The sequence below is a fragment of the Perognathus longimembris genome, chromosome 28 (assembly GCF_023159225.1).
Source record: "Perognathus longimembris pacificus isolate PPM17 chromosome 28, ASM2315922v1, whole genome shotgun sequence".
Taxonomy (NCBI): domain Eukaryota; kingdom Metazoa; phylum Chordata; class Mammalia; order Rodentia; family Heteromyidae; genus Perognathus; species Perognathus longimembris.
Genome location: NC_063188.1, coordinates 80,546,663 through 80,566,539, shown reverse-complemented (window position 1 = coordinate 80,566,539; position 19,877 = coordinate 80,546,663). Strand labels below are relative to the sequence as shown.

The following is a 19,877-nucleotide window of genomic DNA, read 5'->3' as shown; positions in this document are numbered from 1 at the left end:
AGTGGCGCTGTGGCTCAAGTGGCAGAGTGCTAGCCTTGAGCAAAAAAGAAGCGAGGGACAGTGCTCAGGCCCTGAGTCCAAGCCCCAGGACTGGCCAAAAAAAAAAAAAAAAAAACTAAAGGAAAAGAGGGATAGTGGCATGATTCAAGTGTTCAAAAGCACCTGCCTTGCAAGTATGAAGCCCTTAATTCAAACTCCACTGCTGCCAAAAACAGACACACACCCCAGTGAGCATATTTGATGGATGAGTGTTTAAATACTGTTATTCAAATTTTCTGAAACTTGAAGGCAACCAAGATATCCTTCATTAGGTTAAGTGTTAACTGTGACATATTCACATCATGGGCTAATGTGAGTTATAAAGCCATGAAAAGCCACAAGAAAGCTTAATTACATATCACTTAGTGAAAGAAAGCAAACCTTTAAAAGATAAGCATTGTATGGGTTCAACTAAATAACACTCTGGGAAAGCCCCAACTATAGAGACAGTAAAAAGGTGAGTAGTTTCCAGAGGATGGGGGATGGAAGAAGCAAGGATAAAGAGGCAGAAACAGAGGATTTTTAGGATAGTAAAAGTACATTGTATGATACAATAATGACATTACCCAAACGTATAGAATATACAACACTAACAAGGAACCCTGAAGGAAAGAATGCATCCCATTACACTGATGCTGCTCATCATTGGACCAGCAGCTTTGAGTAGCACAGTTAAAGTTGCCAGGGAAACAATGTCACAAACTCAAGGAAAATATTGTCTTGCAAGTGGACCCCTCCCCACAAATATAACCTACAACCCACATGCAATTCCTACCATCTACTTCTCTTTTTGGAAATAACATATGACAAAGTACTCATCAAATATGGCAACAGACAGTGGTTGGCTACTTTCCAAATAGAATTTTCTTCCTCCAGCTAGATAGAGTACATTTTCCTGACTCCCTTTCCAGTTATATTTGGCCCCATGAACAAGTTTTGTCCAATGGACAAAGTGGACAAAGTGGACAAAGAAATGGACAAAGAAAGTGGACAAAGAAGTGGACAAAGAAATAGGTGACATTTCTTTTAACACCCTCTTTTCCTTCCCAGTTTATCTGCTAGAGCTGGAGAATTCAAGGATTAATTTCAAGGAATGGGAAAGCCAGAGACTAAAGGCAATTGGTTCCTGAATCATAGGCTGGACAACCACCTTCTACCATTACTTAAGTGAAAAATGAAATTCTTGAGCCAGTCTCTTGTAGCTCATACCTGTAATCCTAGCCACTCGAGAGGCTGAGATCTGAGGACTGAGATTCAAAGTCAGTCTGAGCAGGAAAGTCTGTGAGACTCAAGAGGCTAAAAGGTAGAGAGTCAAGGTTTGAAGCCAACCTGGTCAGAAAAGTTCTTAAGATTTCATCTCTAATTAACCAGTAAAAAGTCAGGCCAGAGGCATGGCTCAAGTGAGCTAAATCATAGTATGAGGCCCTAAGTTCAAGCCCTAGGATTGACACTAAAAAATGAATTTCTCTTATATGAGGTAATGGAAAACTGGGCTTGATACGTTTTAACAATTAGCATTAGTTGAATACTAACACAAATATCCATACTGCTTAAAAGCCAAGTAGCATGCCTTAGCAAAGGGAGAAACCTCTCCAAACATATATTCTCTTGAAAGTGTAGCGCAGGCAATGTTTAAAGACACATGAACTTGAAAATCAAACTAAAATTAAAAGCAACTGACTAGCCAGCCAGGCACTAGTGCCTGAAGTGTGTAATCCTAGCTACTCAGAAGGCTGAGATATGAGGATTGAGATTTAAGGCCAACCTGAGCAAGAAAGTCTGTAAGACTCATCTCCAATTAACCACTTAAAAACTGAAAGTGGATCTATGATTCAAATTGGTAGAGCACTAGCTTTGAACAAAACAGCTCAGAGACAGAACCCAGGCTACAAGTTCAAGCTCCACAACCAACACACACACACACACACACACACACACACACACACACACACACACCAACCAACCAACACCTTACTGATTCTGATTCTCAAGTAAGGCAACTCTAGCATCTCAAGTAAACTAAAGTCAATCAATGGTAGCAAGTTCCAGAAACTTTGAGAGTACCAGATATGATGCATACAGCTTCACCTGCACACTCTTTCAGTCAGGGAGTCTAACAGCTAACAAGCTAATAGAAGAGTCATTGTATCTCCCAGTCTGTTTCAATTTAAAATTTTAGAACATAACCCAAATACAGTGTCACAAGCTTGTACTCTTAGCTACTTGGGGATGTGGAAGATTGTGGTTTGAGGTCTGCCCAGGGAAAAAGTTCATGAAACTCCATCTCAATCAATGGGTAGGTGTGGTGGTGGGCAACTGTCATCCCAGCTATGGGGGAAACACAAGCAAAAGAATCATAGTCCAGTCCATCCCAGGGCGAAGGTCCTACTTTGAAAATAATCAACAAAAAAGAGACCAGAGGCATGGATCAAGTGGTATATCACTTGCCTTACTAGTCTGAGGACCTGAGATCCATCCCCACAACTGCCAAAACAAAAATTCAGAACATATAGAAAAGTTGAAACAAGAAGGTAATAACAATTGCTAGTATGTTACTAGTTATATCATTCCTACATATGCTGTGTATGTTGTTTGAATTTTTTTTTTGGTCAGTCCTGGGCCTTGAACTCAAGGCCTGAGCACTGTCCCTGGCTTCTTTTTGCTCAAGGCTAGCACTCTGCCACTTGAGCCACAGGGCCACTTTTGGCCATTTTCTGAATATATGGTGCTGAGGAATCGAACCCAGGGCTTTGTGTATACAAGGCAAGCACTCTTGCCACTAGACTATATTCCCAGCCCGCTTGAATTTTTTGAAAAGTTGCATATTCATACATTTCACCCCTACATGTTAGCCTGCATCTCCAAAGATGTTTTCTAAGAAACAGTAATTCCTTAATATTGTATCATCTAATATCCATCCACATTCAAGTATCCCTAACTATCCCCAAAATATGTCTTCTACTCCCTTCTCATGGACCAGAAGCCAATGAAGTTTCCTGTGCTATGCTTACTTCGGCTTCTTTTGTCACACTCACTCGATAACACACTGCATTTCTGTTTCTCTGGACATTTTAGGGGAAAAACATGGCATGAAGTTTGTCCCATATTTTGAATTTGTCTGATTATTTTTTCATAGTGTTTTAGAACCTGCTTCTCTGTAATTCTTATAACCTAGAAAATGTGTTTAAATCCCGATTTAAATATTAGGGGAAGAACACTGCATAGGCAAAACTGTTTCCTATTGTCCTGTAGTATAAGGTACATAATACCAGCGATTCATATGCAAAGTAAGGCTAACTGGTAAAGACTTGGTTATAAAATAGTGATTAGCAGTCCAGGATTTGAACTCAGGGCTTTTCATATGCTAGGCATCACTTTACCACTTGAACTATGCCTCCGGCCAAAATTGATGATACCTTCTTTTCTTTGCAGTAGGCAAGTAATCTATAGGTTGATACTCAGTACCATGCAATACTGCATTGCCCAGTAAATGGTCACCGGTGACTCTGAAATTCTTTGAAAAAAAAATTTTTTTTGCCTTTTTCTTTTGTCTTTCTTCCCCACGGTTTTACCCCTGATATCACTGTAACTGATTTTGGTACCCTGGGTATTGTATATATGTTTATCGTAACTAGGGAAGGAGAGCATCAAAATGAAGAGACGAGGGGTAAAAGGCAAACCAATGCAGCAGCAATACTTAGAAGACAATATGCTGTAAACCAACTGTACAACTCAGGGGAGGAGAGAGGAAGGGGGGAGAAAAGTGAGGGAGGAGATAACAAGTTTGATAAGAAATGTACTCATGGCCTTACATATGAAACTGTAACCCCTCTGTACATCACTTTGACAGTAAATAAATTAATTAAAAAAGAGTAAGTTACAAAGAAAAAAAAGAAAATTCTTTTTGAAATCAATTATCATTCTAGAGGTTCTATAGTAGAAGTGATAGGAAAGCTTATTAAGAAAGAGGTACACTTTCAAAAGACTGAAAGCAGGTAATATCCAGGGTGAGAATGTCAATGATCTTTGTCCCAGCACAGACATGTGTTGAAGTTTAGAATCTTGCAGTGTTAAGTCCCTCCGCAGGACCAACAGAAGGCACAAGGGGTCACAAGGCAAGGGTGACCTCTGTTAGTCCTGGGGAAGGACCACTAGAGTATAGTTCATGGCACTAGGTCTTTGTTTTGTTATTTTAAAGATCTGGTTTTCCAGGCTCTATTTCTTGTCAGACTTATCTTAATTTGAATAAAGACTTTCCTTAGCCCTTAAGTGACCAGGGGACACAAAAATATCAGTGACCTCCCATGATTTTGGTGAGCTACTTTGATCTTAACAGAGGTTTGTCATGGTCATCTGAGAGTTGAAAATTTAATTACAATGTTAGCCTCAAAGACCTGGTGATCTCTTCTATAAACTGGCAATTTTCTAATCATAACATTCTACAAACATTAATTTTAAATGTTACGCGTTTTTAGGAAATGTTATTTTTCTACTTTCCTAAGAAACACACATCTCATGTCCATTTATATTTTTCAAATAAGTAAAAATATTATTTATGTCCAGAGAATCTGTGTGTGTGTGTGTATGTGTGTGTGTGTGTGTGTGTGTGTTACAATCTTAGGGGTTAATCGCAGAGGCTAGGCATTGTCCTGTCCCTGAGCTTTACCACTGTTCCACACCTTCACTTCCAGCTTTTTGGTGGTTAATCAGAGATTAAAGTCTCATGGACATTCCTGCCCAGGCTGGTTTGGACCCATGATCCTTAGATCTCAGCCTCCTGAATAACTAGGATTATAGGTATGAGCTACCAGTGTTTGGCAACAGAGATTCTTTAAAAAAAAAAAAAAAAGCCATTACACTATCCAAGGAAAACTTTGCACTCTGTTTCTGTCTGTTTCTCTGTTTCTTTCTTTGTGTTTCCTAGTACTAGGACTTGAACTCAGAGTCTCATGCTCTTCCTTGGCTTTTTCACTTACAGTGCTCTATCACTGAAGCCACATATCTACTTCAAGATTTTTGCCAGTTATTTGAAGATAAAAAGTCTTTCAGACCTTTCAGCCTGGGCTAGCTGCTATGATCCTCATATTTCAGCCTCCTGGTGTAGCTATGACTATAGGCTGGAGCCATTGGCATCAGACTAGCACCAGACTTTTTGATGACTATAGCAACTTTTTTTCTGCTACAATAAATACTGCTGTCTCTGTAATATTATATACTGAACTGCTGCTGCTGGATAAATGGGAAGGAGAGCTGTACATTTATATTCTAGGTATTAACAAATATGATTCTCCTCACGACCACTAACTGTGTCTTAATAAAATTTGAACTTACAGCCTGCCTCTAGTAAACAAACCTTAAGTAGCAAAGCTTGCCAAAGATATCACAACTTCTAAAGTGAGAATGGGAACTAATATTTACCAAGTGCCTAAGTGCCAGACACTGTCCTTGACCCTTTATAATACCTCAGCAGTATAACAATTTTGTAAGGTAAGTAACATTACCTCCATTTTCTGCAAGAGGAGATTATAGCTCAGAGAGTTTACACAATATCATACAGTTTTATAAGTAATATATAACCAGCATTTGAACCCAGAATTATTGGTACCAAAGTAAGACCACCCTGAACTGGAACAAAAGTGAAGGGCTCCTAATAAATTAGGAATTAGATGGTTCCAAAATGTTTGCTCATAAGCTGTGGTAGTTAATATTTTCAAATAGATTGGAATGAGACTCACATTAGGAGATCACTAAAACACTCTTCTGGATGTCTATGAGGGTGGTTGGGGGAAATCCCCTAAATGTGGCTAGGGCCCTATCTCTTCATTCTCCCTGCACTCACAGAATGAAACAGGTAAAAGGAGAAGAAAGCTAGATAGTACAGGCATCTTCTCTCTTCTCCCTGGCTCCACCATGCTTCCTCTGTTATGATAAATTGAAATCATGAGCTAAAAATAAGTTTGTTCTCCATCAAGTCATTTTCTAAGGTATTTGGTCACAGCAATGAGAAAGTCTTACTAAGAAAACTGCTACCAGAGAATGGGGACATTCCTAGTGACTACCTGAAAATGGGTTTCAGAAGCCTTTGAACTTGTTTACAGGAGAATTATGGAAAAGTTTGAACATGCAGGCTACAAAGCCACAAAACAGTGTAAGCAGAGTTTAATGGGCAATCCCTTTGGGAGTTCAGAAGACCAGAATGCCAACAGAAATATGGGCAATGAAGACTGCTCGTGAGGATTCAGGTGGGAAGAAGGACTCTGTTAGAACTAGACTAGAAGCCATTCATGTCGAATTCTGGCAGAAAAAGTTATCTATATTTTCTCCCTGTCCTGAGACTTTGTAGCATGTCTAACCAACTAATTAGTCTGCAGGAAGAAATTTCAATGCAGCCCAAAAATCAGACCATAGCATGAATGTTGCCAGAAGCTTTTAGCCAGGTTTATGGGGGAGAATTGGAAACAAAGATGTTGAGAAGATTTGCAAAACATGCAGTGTGGTCAAAAAACATAGTGTAAAGTTAGGACTAAGGAAGACAGGGTTTCTGAAAAGATTACAATCATTAAATGGAAACCAAGTACTGTGCATGAGGACAGTAGGAAAGATGCCTTCAGGTTATATTAGAAATTGGCCAGACTCCATCCATTGCCCAGATTACAAAAGTGCAAATGCATTGGAGAGACTTTCTTTGAGAAAAGAACATCACCTGGGTGCATGCTCTCACATAGCCATTATGCCATCTAGGAACCTGGAGGCTACTGCAGCCACAAACCAAAGGAACCCAGCTACTGCTTTAGCAGGTACTCTACCTTGGTTTCATCCAATGATGGTGATTTTCCAGGCAGATAGAATACAAATGTTAGAGCCATGGAGGCTTCCACTCAGATTTTGAGGAAGGCTAGGTAATGCCAGGCAATGTGTGGCAGGGTTGGAATTCCTGTAACTCTTGAGAGGGTCATGCATGAAACTATGAGCTATGAAGACTCCATAAAGTTGGAGATGCCAGAAACATAAAATGTCTGCCAAGGAAAATTGTAGGCCACCAGTAGAGTGATGACATGTGGGCTACAACTGGCAAGGCTTAAGGATGTGACTGCCCAAGCCCTTGAGAGCTCATATCACAACACTATATGCCCTGGATGCCACACAGAGTCAAATTTAATGTTTTACCTAGTAAATCTTGGTCTTTCTCTCAATGCAGTACTTGCCTTCTATGGCTCCATTCTTCTCTTTCAGAATGAGTATGTTTACTCTGTGATATTGTATTTTGGTCATATGTAATCTGTTTTTCATTCTACAGGGCCTCACATCTAAAAGATGTCTTAAGTTAATGGAAACTTTGGACTTAAACTTTTGAGCAATCCTGGAGCTATTCAGACTTTGGGGACTCTTGTAAGTGGAAGGAATGCATTGTATGTGCATTTGACGTGGTCATGCATGGACATGACCTTTTGGGAGACCAGAGGTAGGGTGTTACAGCTTAAGGAGAAGTGTTTGCATGTCAAGTTAACAATAGGTAAACATATGATGATGGTTAATTTTGACTGTCAACTTTGTTGCATTGAGAAGCACCTAGGAGATTAGTAAAACACACTACTGGGCGAGTGTTTCCAGAATGAATTAACTGAGGAGGGAAGACCTGCCCTGAATGTGGATCACACCATCCCATTGGCTGGAACTCTGATGAAATAAAGGGGAAGAAGACCACAAGTACAAACATTCCCTCTCTCCTCCTCTCCCTTTCTGCTTCCTAGAAACCATGATGTGAGCTGTTCTGTTCCATATCACCTTCCCTGCCATGATGGACTGAAACCATGGAAAGAATATAAACCTTTCCTCAAGCTGTTTCTGACAAGTACTTGGTCACAGCAATGAAAGTTTTACTAATGCACCAGTTTATATGTTACTTTCATATTTGTATAAAGACTTTCATTTTCCTCTTTCAGATATTGACTATAAGCCCACTCTCAGGCTGTCTTTAGCAAGACAACCCTAATCCAGCAACAGATCAGCAATGAGCCATGATCCATAGAACCTAAAGGGTCTGACCAACAAATCCTCAGAGAGCTGTAGGTGAGGAAGAGGGAGAAGTGTGAAGCAGGTAGTGGGCTAGCATAGCACAGTTATATATTTTGAATCTGTGTCAGTTGGCACAAAAACACTATGAGGAAGTAGAACTACTACACAAACAAGAAAGAACCATAATTAGCTGGCATGCTCTGTTTATGCTACCTTTCCCTTCCTCAAACATTTGCTATTTCTGCTGTACAGATATGCACAGTCCAGTAACATGAGGATGGCACTTCACCACAAACAGAGCCAGCTGGAATCTCCCTGGCCTGACAAAACAGGTTAGACTGGTGCTTGCAGCTGTCATACAGGAGGGTCTGGGGGCTCCTTTTAACCTCCTTGGAGAATCAGGTCTTTGGCTACCTTCTCTTATAGCCTAGGCCCCATGTCAGGGAGAAGTGCTTAAAAGGGTGCCTTGATGGTTTAGGGAATTCCTTTTCACTTAAATGCTAAACATTCACCAATTCTTTATTATTATTCTTAGGTTCTTTGCACCCAAGCAAGGACTTACTTACCATAGGACTATTAGTATGCAACACTCCTAACTCTAAATGCAATCAACTCTTCACTGGGGACAAAGGCATTAAAGAAGGAAGGAGAAGAAAAAGCTCTTACCCCTTTCCCTGTTTTGTGTCTGTCTCAGGTACAGGGCTCCTGAAGTTCCATGAGTACAATCAACAATTGGAAAGGTCACCAAAAATTGATAACATAATGTGATTTAAAAATGGTGACATAGGGGTCATCTTGGGGGACTTAAGGGATACATTAAAATGCCCTCATATGTGACACAGTAAGGGCGCACAGACATCCTCCTAAGTGATTCCACTTCCACAGTTCAAAAACTCAAAATAGCACAAAAGGGTGACATTGTTCTCCCACTCCTACATTATGGCCAACTAGTTTCTTCCCCAAAGGGAAGTGATGTCCCTGGTATATTGCTTGTCCTTTCAGAGCAATTTTATGATTATACTAGCTTAACTATTTCAATATTAAAGTTACTCCTAGCCAGGCACTGGTGGCTCAAACCTGTAATCCTAGGTACTCAGAAGGATGCCCTAAGGATTGAGTTTTGAAGCCAGCCCACGAAGAAAAGCCCATTACATTCTTATCTCCAATTAATAAGCAAAAACCTGTTAGTGGAGGAATGGCTCGAGTAGTAGAGTGTTAGCCCAGTGAGCAAGCTGGGCAAGTACTGCCCAAAAGTACTGCCAAAAAGAAAAAAAAAAAGCTACTCCTTTCAATGAAAGTATATTTCAATATAAAAAGTGGCAGAAATAATACTTCAAATTTCTTTTCAAAACAAAGCTTTGGAATCTCACTTATAAAAATTAGCAACATTTAAGTTATATGGTTTTCCTCTAGAAAGGGAGGCACACAGCCAGGACAAAGCAGACTTCCCGGATGAGTTTTTTGCTCTTTCTGTCCTTCATTACTCAGAGCCAAGACGACAGTTACTCACTTCCTCTACTGATATTAAGACAAGATCTGATTTCTTACTATTGAAGAGAAAAATATCAGTACTACATTCACTGAAATGTGCAAAGATTTGTTATACTGTAGAAATCATAACACTATGTATACCAAAACATCATGTTGTACACCTTAGAGAAAATTGTTTTGTGCCAAACTAGGCTTGAACTCAGGGCCTGGGTGCTGTCCCTTAGTTTTTTTTTTATTTTTTTGTTCAAGGCTGGCACTCTACCACTTGATTCCCCCCCCCCCTCTACTTTCAGCTTTTGCTGGTTAATTGGAGATAAAAGTTTCATGGACTTCCCTACAGGGGCTAGCTTTGAACTATGATCCTCAGATCTTAGTCCCCTGAGTAGTTAGGATTATAGGAGTGAGCCACTAGTGCCCGGCAATATAATTTTATTGTATGTTCTAGTCCTAGGGCTTGAACTTAAGACCTGGGCACTATCCACGTGCTTTCTTTTGCTCAAGGCTAATGCCTTGAGCATAAGAGGCTCATCTCATGAGACTTATCCCATGGAGATAAGAATTTCATGCACTTTTCTGCCTGGGGTCACTTCAAACTCTGATCCTCAGATCTCAGCCTCTTGAATAAGATTAAGGCATGAGCCACTGGCTCCGGCAAGACAATTTTTTGAAAGATTATTAAGTTGAATTTTTAATCAGAATCCCCATACCAATAATCTTCAGTATATAATAAGTAACCAAATGACATTATAATTCAGATGAAACCGGAAACCAAATCTCCATGAGAATAACAAATATTTTCTCATCATTATTAACAATCTACATCAAAATATTAATATTTGGCATAACTTAGGACATCAAATATTCTCAACCTACATTTCTTCATACATTTAAAAGTAACACCATTACCCAAAGATATAGAACAAAATTACACAGGAAAATTAAGAGATAGGATTGTCTCTTCTGATTAATCAGCAATTCAGTAAGACACATAATAATAGCATGACTGTCCACAAAATAAAACCAGATTATGACCCCAATGGCTAAAAGGTTGAGGTTAAATTTTAAAACATTTATCAGCAAATTCCAATGTTGTTTATAAGCCCTAAGATAAAGGTGACTGAATTCCTAAGAATATGGAGTACTCCTCAGAAAAAATAATAATAAATTAAATTAAATCCCTATTTACTTTCCACCCATTTATGATCCTACCATATTGACCTCTTATTTCATATTGTCCTTTAAGGAGTTGGGTCCAGGACCTACAAAATAAAATATTTTCAGGACTAGGTATCTGCAAAGGCAATCTTTATTTACATGGTTCTGAGTCAGCCTAAAATAATAACATGCTTCGATTCCAAATTCACTATTCACTCAGGAAACCCCCCAGCTTACCTGTCTGCTGAGGGAATCAGTCATCTGTCACCAACTGACACAAATCACAGAGCTCAAGTACAATCACATATGGAGGCCAAGGTCTATACTGAAATCTACGATTTACAATAAGCAACTCCATTTCAGAGATGACCATTTCAAATGAAGATGTTTATACCATTAGTTCAAAACTGGGGGATTCCTGCTCAATTTGTCTGAAAGGGCCTAATGGCCCTGATCCCAATCTGTCAACAATTGCCCAAGGAGCCCAGGATCAAGAGTCATTTTCACATTAAACATTAAAGTGTCTGCTTTCCATTCTCTATCAGAGATCCTTGGATGGAAACTGAGTGGAGAGATCCTCCCAGCAGAAGTGCTGGAGTAAAATGTGGGGAACAGTCATGAAGTAGCTCTGAATATTTCACTGGAGAATGCCAATGTGGGCATTCATGCCTCTGAATTAAACTCAAAAGAATACCTGGCCCCAGTTTAGAGTCATAGGAGTGGGGGGGGGAGTGAGAGGAGGAGAGAAATGACTCAGATTACGGCTGTTATTATTCATGTCATAACAGGAGATTGGCACTGACCACCATCCATGTTACACACTGTGTACCATGTAATCCAGAAAAGAATGGTGGCATCAGTCCCTCTTTAACAACAAAAGAAGGCTGGCTCAGAATTAAATGTACTACTCATAAGCAGAAACGTATGTTCAGTTTCTCTGTTTCCATTTTAGCAATACAAAACCTCATCTTGCCCTGAGGGAAGCAAGTAACTAGATAAAAACTTCCCACTGGGACACAAGAGCAGGAGGCAAGTGTATCTGTCTCCCTGCCTAGGCCTGACCCCTGGTGCCATCACTTTGGATCCCTGACCACGCTGGCATTTCACAGCTTTTTATGCTCTGACAATTCACAAGAGACCTGGCACAAACACCTCAGAAGTGAACATCCACCTAGACTGATTAAGGGTGGCAAGAGGCCAAGGTATACCCTAACCAAGACACCTTCAGTGTTCATCCTCCCCCCTATTGTGGCCTGTCCCCTGGGGTGGTATGGTCCCTGGGGAAACCATCCAGCCCCAGCACAAACACTCGGTACAGCTGAATTGGGGCGGGCAGGAGGTGGGGTGGCAGAGAGAATGATGCTGATGGAGAGGGGCGCGAGAGATATATGACAGGGCAGTGTCTTTCATTTTCCTGGGTTCCTGGTGGTAGACTGCTTTTTCATGATCGCAGAAGGCTAGAAAATGAAGCCAGGTGACCTTGGGAAACCCACCCGGTGGCAGCGGGAAACGTAAAAGAAACACGTCGGCAAGTGAAGGGGGAGCAAGGCACAGCACCGGGGAGGGGCGCACGGGCACCGCCGCCTGAGGGATGTGGGGGTGGGGGAATACTACTGGGGGTACGCACCATAGATCATGGCCAGCCCGGTTTCGTGCAGAAAGCGCACCCGGCGGTGTTTGAAGAGCCAGATGGTGAGGATGGTGAGGGTGAGCAGCAGGATGAAGGTGAGCAGGCTCACGCTGTCTTGCCGGTGGCTCTCCTCAGCCTCTTTCTCGGTGGCGAGCTCCTCCATGGCGCTGCTGTCCTCCGCCACCGCCCCAGAGGAAGAGGCCCCAGCCCCGGCACGCAGCCCCCAACCCAGCAGCAGCGGCAGCAGCAGCGACAGCAGTAGCAGCTTTGATGGCAGCACTCGGACAGCCCAACCCGGGCCAGGGCGCGCCGCGTCACCAGGCTCCATGGCCCCAGAACCGCCGCGCCTTCTCCACGCGGGACCAGCAGCCCGCACCTTCAGCGGGTCACCACGGCGCCACCGACCAGCTTGAGTGGCCGCGGCCGCTGCAGCTCCTCCCCCTGCTCACGCTGGGCTGGGGCCGCGCCGGGAGGCGCGCGGGGGAGGGGCGCGCGCAGTGCGCAGGATCCCCAAGCACCGCCCCCCGCCCGCGCACCTGTCCGTCCTCTCCCTCCCACCCCGCACGCTGAGCCGCACCCCGCAGACCGGGCCGCCGGGGCGGGGCCAGCCAGAACCTATGGACCTGCAGCCCCAGGCCTGGCTGAGCTTTTCATCCGGTCTGGCCCTACCTGGTCAGACTGTCTGGGGTCGCTGAGCCAGTTCCCAGGCAGTCAGCCACCGCATTGCCAGAATGGGACAGCAGAGGTCGCCTGCTCCTGGCAGGAGCATCAGCTGGGAGTCCCTGGCTATGGGGTCTGGAATCCAGTCTCTGGCGCCATCGCGTAGAAGAGTTTCACGTCGCCACACTTCGTATCCACCCAGGGCCAAGTGAAACTGGGGCTCCGAGGGAACTGAGGAGCCAGGAAGCCACCCCTACCCTTCTCTTTCTCCACTTGTCTGATAGCTCTCCATCTCTCAGAACTCCCTAGAATCTGCTAGGATTCGTTCAAACCTCTATTCGAGGAATGGAGGTGAAGTAGCTTCTTCACTGCACAGAGAATAGACTCACTTCTTAGTCTGGATGGAACTCACCCAAGTGAGGAAGAGGAAATGACACTCTTGCTATTACGGGAGATGCAGCAGGTGGTCTGTCCTAAGGCAGGACCATTCAAGTGAGAGATTGCCCTGAGTATACTTCGATGCCCAGAGAGTCTTTGGTTGAATCTCAGAACCAAGCTTAACCTGGAACAGAATTATGAAGTGAACTGGAGGATAAACTTTCTTGGAACACATACTTAGGAAGCAGAATTTTTCCATCAACCTTGTTCCTCTGGTCCAGGTGAAGAAAAGAGAGCTCAGTCTAATCACCACATTCCAGGTGAGATCATGTTTACGGAATCATTCTGAAATCCCATCAACAATCTATGTTTTATCTCTTAGAAGAGTCTCTATTGAAGAAGATAGGAAAGCTATTCAGAGCACCCACTTTCCTGATTTCCTTCTGAGTGACCATTAGTGCCTTCTTTACAACAGAAATTTCCTAATCTAGGCTTCAACCTGTGTCATTGCCTACTCATCCAGACTGCCATCCACCCCTGCAAAACGAATGTACCTTGAAGTCCCATACACGTTCCCAATGACATTGCAAATAGGAATGAAGAGTCCTAGAGAAAGTTATACAACAATGAGAACACCTGATCCAAATTCAGAAAACTCAATTAAACCCATATTTGCTGAAAGCTGGTCATGTTGATAATATTATGACCTCCCACTAGAGTTCCCAGAAGTCAAGGACAAAATTTCTCTCTGTAGCTCAGAGAAGATAATGTAGGAACTACCTTAAAAGTACAGCTTTCGTAGTACTATGGCAGATTGGTTTTATCCCCCCCCCCAAAAAAAAGATGGCAATACTTTCCAAACCCAGAATGTTGCCATCTGTGATCCAGAGATGGCCACTATGTTTCCTTCCCTTGAACCTAATGGATCTTGTGTCTTAAAGAACTGAATGTGGCCATAGAGAATATAACTTACAAGACTGTGTCAGAGAAGGCAATCCATACGTAATTCTCACAAGTCTTGGAGGTTTGTTTTTGTTTGGAGGCTTTTTTTGGCTGTTACTTGGGTTTTAACTCAGGGCTTCACCTTATCAGGTGATCTACCACTTGAGCCACACCCCATATCTTTTGTGATTTAGTTTATTTTTCAAATAGGGTCTTCGTTTTTGCAAAGGTGGTCCTTGAACTATCACCCTTCTACATCCACCTCCCACAAGATTGTGAATACAGTCCTAGCATGCAGCACTGTGCCCTGTTAGGTCCTGCGTGGTTTCACTTTTTTCACTTTATCTCCACTGAATTTGGAGCCTCTTTCTTTTTTTTCAAAAACAAAGTTAGCTATTTAAAGCTGTCACATTGGAAACCCCATTTAGGGAGACCATTTTGCAGTAGAGATAGATGTGATAGAAATCCTAATTTTTTGCACAGTCCCAAACTAGTGGCATACACACAGGAGTGACCCTTCAAATAGTTTCATTCCTAGTCACCATCTTATTGTAAATATATGGGAGACCCTAAGCAAAATTGCCTAGATGATCTTTGTCAATACCTGAACTCCTGAGATAATAAAATCATGACATTTTTAGCTATGGTACTAAGTCTGAAGATGATAACTTCCATAACAATAAATGATCAAAACACTATTATTGTATAAAGTACTTGCCTCAAATAGACAATAAAAGAGGTTCACCTGTCTATCCACAAATATAAATCCAAGAAAATGCTACATTATCTATGAATATTTATAATATGCAAACTACCTTGTACGCCATTTAAGTTCTGATTCCAGTTAATGCAGAATGATTACACTAAACCCCATTCTTTCCAGACACAGTGGTGCATACTTGAAGTTCCACCTATTCAAGTGGCTGATATGGAAGAATCAGTTGAGTCTGAGAGTTCCAGCCTGAGCAACACAGTAAGATCCAAGCTCAGAAAGATAAATAAATAAACCTGAACAGAAAGCACAGAGTACCTATTTAAGGGTCCTGGAAAGTAAATTATGCCAGAAAAATTTATAAAGAGCACTAGAAATTGAAGTAAAACTGGACTGGTGATGAATTCACCTTTCTTTTTTTTATTTCAATCTCCCCTGGACTGAATTCAAGGCAATCCCAAGGGGCATTGGTATGGACAGAGAGAGCTTCTGAATGATCAGGAAATAGGTGTCGCAAACTTCAGAGAAAGTAGAATAAATACTATTTTTCCCTGTCTTCACTCTTCCATAACAGCCTTTTAGGAAGCCCAGTGTGACAGTGAAGTCAGTGATAATGGTGGAAACCATGCCCTACAGTATTCAAAATATTAGGAATGGGGAAACTTTCCCCTCTGGTTGGAGTGGCTATATAGTGGAGACAAATCCCTGACATTATTTGTTCTCCCTCTTTCAGACCTCCTACCTATTGGCCACAGACAAGGGCAAACTTGCAGGACATACATGTCAGAAGAGAGTAAATAAAGACCCAGATTCCTTGCCCATTAGATCACGTGGGGACCTCCAGGGAATTAGAAAAGATTGTGGAAAGACAGAAGCACAGGAAAAAATAACAACATAAAACTTGTTACTTGTTATGAACTCCTAGGTATATAGCTATATCTGATCCTAAATTGTGATCATTTAACTAAGAAACAGGTCACTAACCTGCTCTTTAATTAGATGCTGGACCAAACATGTGTGGGACATATCTGAAAAGCACTGAAAAGTTTTTAAAATTGAATTGGCTTTGGAACTAAAATGCAAATCTAACTGACAGAGCTAAAGCTAATCATATTATGTATAGGCTAAAATAAAAACATAAGTGACCAATGCTGGTGGCTCACATCTGCAGTCCTACCTACTCAGGAGGCTGAGATCTGAGTATAGAGATTCAAAGCCAGATAAGGCAGAAAAGTCTGAGAGACTCTTCAATTAACCATCTAATGCTACACTGGAAGCATGGCTCAAGTGGTAAGGCATTGGCTGTGAGCACAAAAGACAAGCAAGAACTTGAGAGACCTTGAGTTTTAGCTCTTGTACTGGTGCAAAAAGAGTGTAAGAATTCCTCCAGAGGAGAGAAGGCCCCATATCAGAACACTCAAAATGTCCAGGATGCAACTCTGTGTTATTTAACACTTAAGGAACCATGAAATATCTCAACTTGAGTGATGAAAAGCAATTTGTAGGCACTGATGCTAAGAAAACAAAGTAAAAATTATCTGATAAAAGGTTAAAGCAACTATTGTTAAAATGTCCATCAAGTAAGGATAAATGATTGAGTTTTAAGTGAAAGTAAAGATAAATTTCAGCAAAGAAGTAAAATATGAAAGAAGGACCAAATTGAAATTTGAAAACTGAGAAGTGTACTACTTAAAAATTTTAGAGTGTCAAGAAGAATGGAGTTGACAGAGATAGTAAATCGGAAGAGAAGTCAACAGAAATTGAATCTGAACAACAGAGAAGGGGGAAAATGAGAAATACTCAGGGAGCCACTGGTACACTCCTATAATCCTAGCTCCTCAAGAGGCAGAGATATGAAAGTCAAGGTTCAAAGTCAGCCAGGCAGGAAAGGTCATATGACTCTTATCTCCAATTAATCACCAAAAAAATCCAGAAATGGAACTGTGGTTCTGATGTTACAGTCGCAGTAAAGCTCACAGACAACCCCCAGACCTGAGTTCAAGCCCCAGGATCAACACACTCACACAAAAGAAAGAGAAATAAACAGCACCACAAGAACCTGTAGGATAACAAGAGCTAACATTTTTGTCTTTAGAGTATCTAAAGGAGGGGAGAATGTTGTGCAGAAAAAATAAATATATAATGACTGAAAGCATTCCAAATTTAGCAAGAAATGTAAACCTGCTGATTCAAGAACCTTAGCAAACTCCAAACAGGAAAAACTCAAGAGAACCAATGCTCAGATATATCTATATTCAAGCTGTAAATAGAAAAACAAGGAAGCCATCCTTAAATAAGAAAGATATGAAAGATACATTGTATGTAGTGTAATGACAACTCAAATTTCTTACCAGAAATCAAGAAAATCATAAAGAAGTGTAAAATATTTTAGTGTGCCCAAAGAACTATCAGTCCAAAAAAATTTGTCCAGCAAAATAGCTTTCCCAGTAAAACAATAACATTAATATGACATATGGCTGGGAATGTGGCCTAGTGGTAAAGTGCTTGCCTTGCATACATGAATCCTTTGGTTTGATTCCTCAGCACTACATATATAGAAAAAGCTAAAAGTGGCACTGTGGCCCAAATGGTAGAGTGCTAGCCTTGAGCAAAAAAAAAGCCAGGGACAGTGCTCAGGCCCTGAGTTCAAGCCCCAGGACTGGCAAAGAAAAAAGACAGAATCTTTTCTAAACAATATAAAAGAAGTGAATGCTTCCATTTTTTTCCTTTCTTTCTTTCTTTCCTTCCTTCTTTCTTTCTTTCTTTCTTTCTTTCTTTCTTTCTTTCATGATATCTGGGCTTGAAATCAGGACTTTGCACTCTCACTTGGCTTTCTTCTCATTCCTTCTCACATGGCTTTCTTCTCATGGTGTTCACCCACTTGAGCCTCACCTCTCATGTGTCTTTTTGCTAGTTAATTGGAGATGGAGATTTGCAGACTTTTATGCCCAGGCTGACCTTGAGCCTCAATCTTTCAGTCTCCTGAGTAGCTATGGTTACAAGCGTGAGCCTCTGGTTTCTGGCCAATATTTCCCATTTTATGAAGTCAGCATTACCCTGATAGCAAACTCAGACTGGAAGTTGTAGAAAGAAAGCTGCAGACAATTCTATGATGAAATTTAAACCCTCAGCAAAATATTAACATATTGAATTAGACAATGTATAAAAAGAACTATATATCATGACCAAGTGGTATTTATTGTGAGATTGTAAGGCTATTTCCTGTGAGCAAATCCATCAGTACAACCCTCCCCCCATATTAACTATGTAAAGAAGAAAACCCACAGGATTATATATTGATCAGTATAGAAAAGCATTTGACAAATTTCCACACTCATTCATGATAATAAATTTCTACAAACCAAGACAGATAATAAGCATATACGTAAAACTAAACAAACAAAACAATGCCAGCTAGCATCATTCTTAAAGTGAAAGACTAAATCCTCTTCCACTAAGATTAGGAAACAGCTATGGAAGTTCTCCGTCATTGCTCATATTCAGAATTATATTGGAACTCCTAATAAGTGCAACCAGGCAGGAAAATGAAGTAAAGGCGCCCAACTTTAGTAAAAGTCACCATTTATGAATTTTAATGGAACTGGCAAAACAGAACAAAAAAATCACAGAGGGAGAAAACAAAACAAAAAACCAAGGGACCTTAAGGAATAATTGATGACTTGATTTTTCTACTTAGATAAATCTCAAGGAATCCATAAGATCATAGAACTCAATATATGAGTTTAGCAAGGTCTCATAATCCCAGGTTAACACATATACAAGAAAGTAGCTGGGAAATGGTGGCTCATGCCTATAATCTCAGCTACTTGGGAGGCAGAGATCTAAGGACTGTGGTTCCAAGTCAGTTCAGGCAAAAAAAGCCCATAAGACTTATTTCCAACTAACCACCAAAAATCCAAAACAAAACAGAAGTGGAGCTGTGGCTCAAAGTGGTAGAGCATTAGCTTTGGGCAAAAAAGCTCAAGGACAGTGCCTAGGCCTTGAGTTCAAACCCCATAACTGAAAAAAAAGAAAAGAAAACTTTAAAAAATATATCAGAGAGTGAATGTGATTAATGTATTTTATGTATGAAAACAGCCCCAGTACCAAACGCACAGACACGCACACACGCACACACACAGAGAAACACATACACATACAAAGAATTATTATTCTATGTGAAACAGAGTCTCAAAACTTGCATAGTATATGTTTTCCATCTGTGGTATTCTTTTTGTTAGCCTTATTTTATTTTTGCCTTTTATGTATTTTCATGCAAGTATATAATGTACTTTGATTATATCTACCCCCTTTATTCCTCCCTGTTATCTCTCTCTCTCCTCCTCCTCCTCCACTCGCCATTCCAACAATGTCTTCTTAAAGAGACAAAAGTATTCATGCAGAATAGATCAGCAGTTTCTGGGGCTCATGGGGAAAGACATCATATAAACTGATAGGTACAAGATAGGTTTGGGGGGTGTTGGAATCTGATTGTGGTGGTAGTTATATGAATCTGTACATATGCTAAATTCATAGAACTGTACATTGAAAACAATTTTACTGTAAGTAAATTCAAATAATTCTTCCCTGTCGTGTGTTAATAAACTTTTTATTGCCCTTGGGAATATCAAATTTTGTATGTATTTAAGGAGGCAGTGATGGCCTCAAGAAGTCTCTGACCTGGAGGTTGGCTCATGTTTCTCATCCTAGCTACTCAGGAAGCTGAGATCTGAAAACTGAGGTTTGAAGCCAGCCCTGATAAATCCTATAGACCCTTATCTTCAATTAACCAGCAAAAGTCCAGAAGTGGACCCATGGTAGAGCACCAGCCTTGATTGAAAAAGTTAAGCAAGA

At 41.0% G+C, this 19,877-nt stretch overlaps 1 protein-coding gene across 2 annotated transcripts in view; it reads right to left on the bottom strand.

Moving 5' to 3' along the window:
* The window catches only part of Slc9a7 (solute carrier family 9 member A7), a 160,634-nt gene extending 147,852 nt beyond the window's left edge, over window positions 1–12,782 (bottom strand). For both annotated transcript variants that reach the window (XM_048336181.1, XM_048336182.1), the window contains exon 1: window positions 12,329–12,782. In XM_048336181.1, the coding sequence (XP_048192138.1) occupies window positions 12,329–12,659 (331 nt within the window). In that variant the 5' untranslated portion in view covers window positions 12,660–12,782. The remainder of the gene's footprint in view (window positions 1–12,328) is intronic.
* Window positions 12,783–19,877: the final 7,095 nt, after the last annotated feature.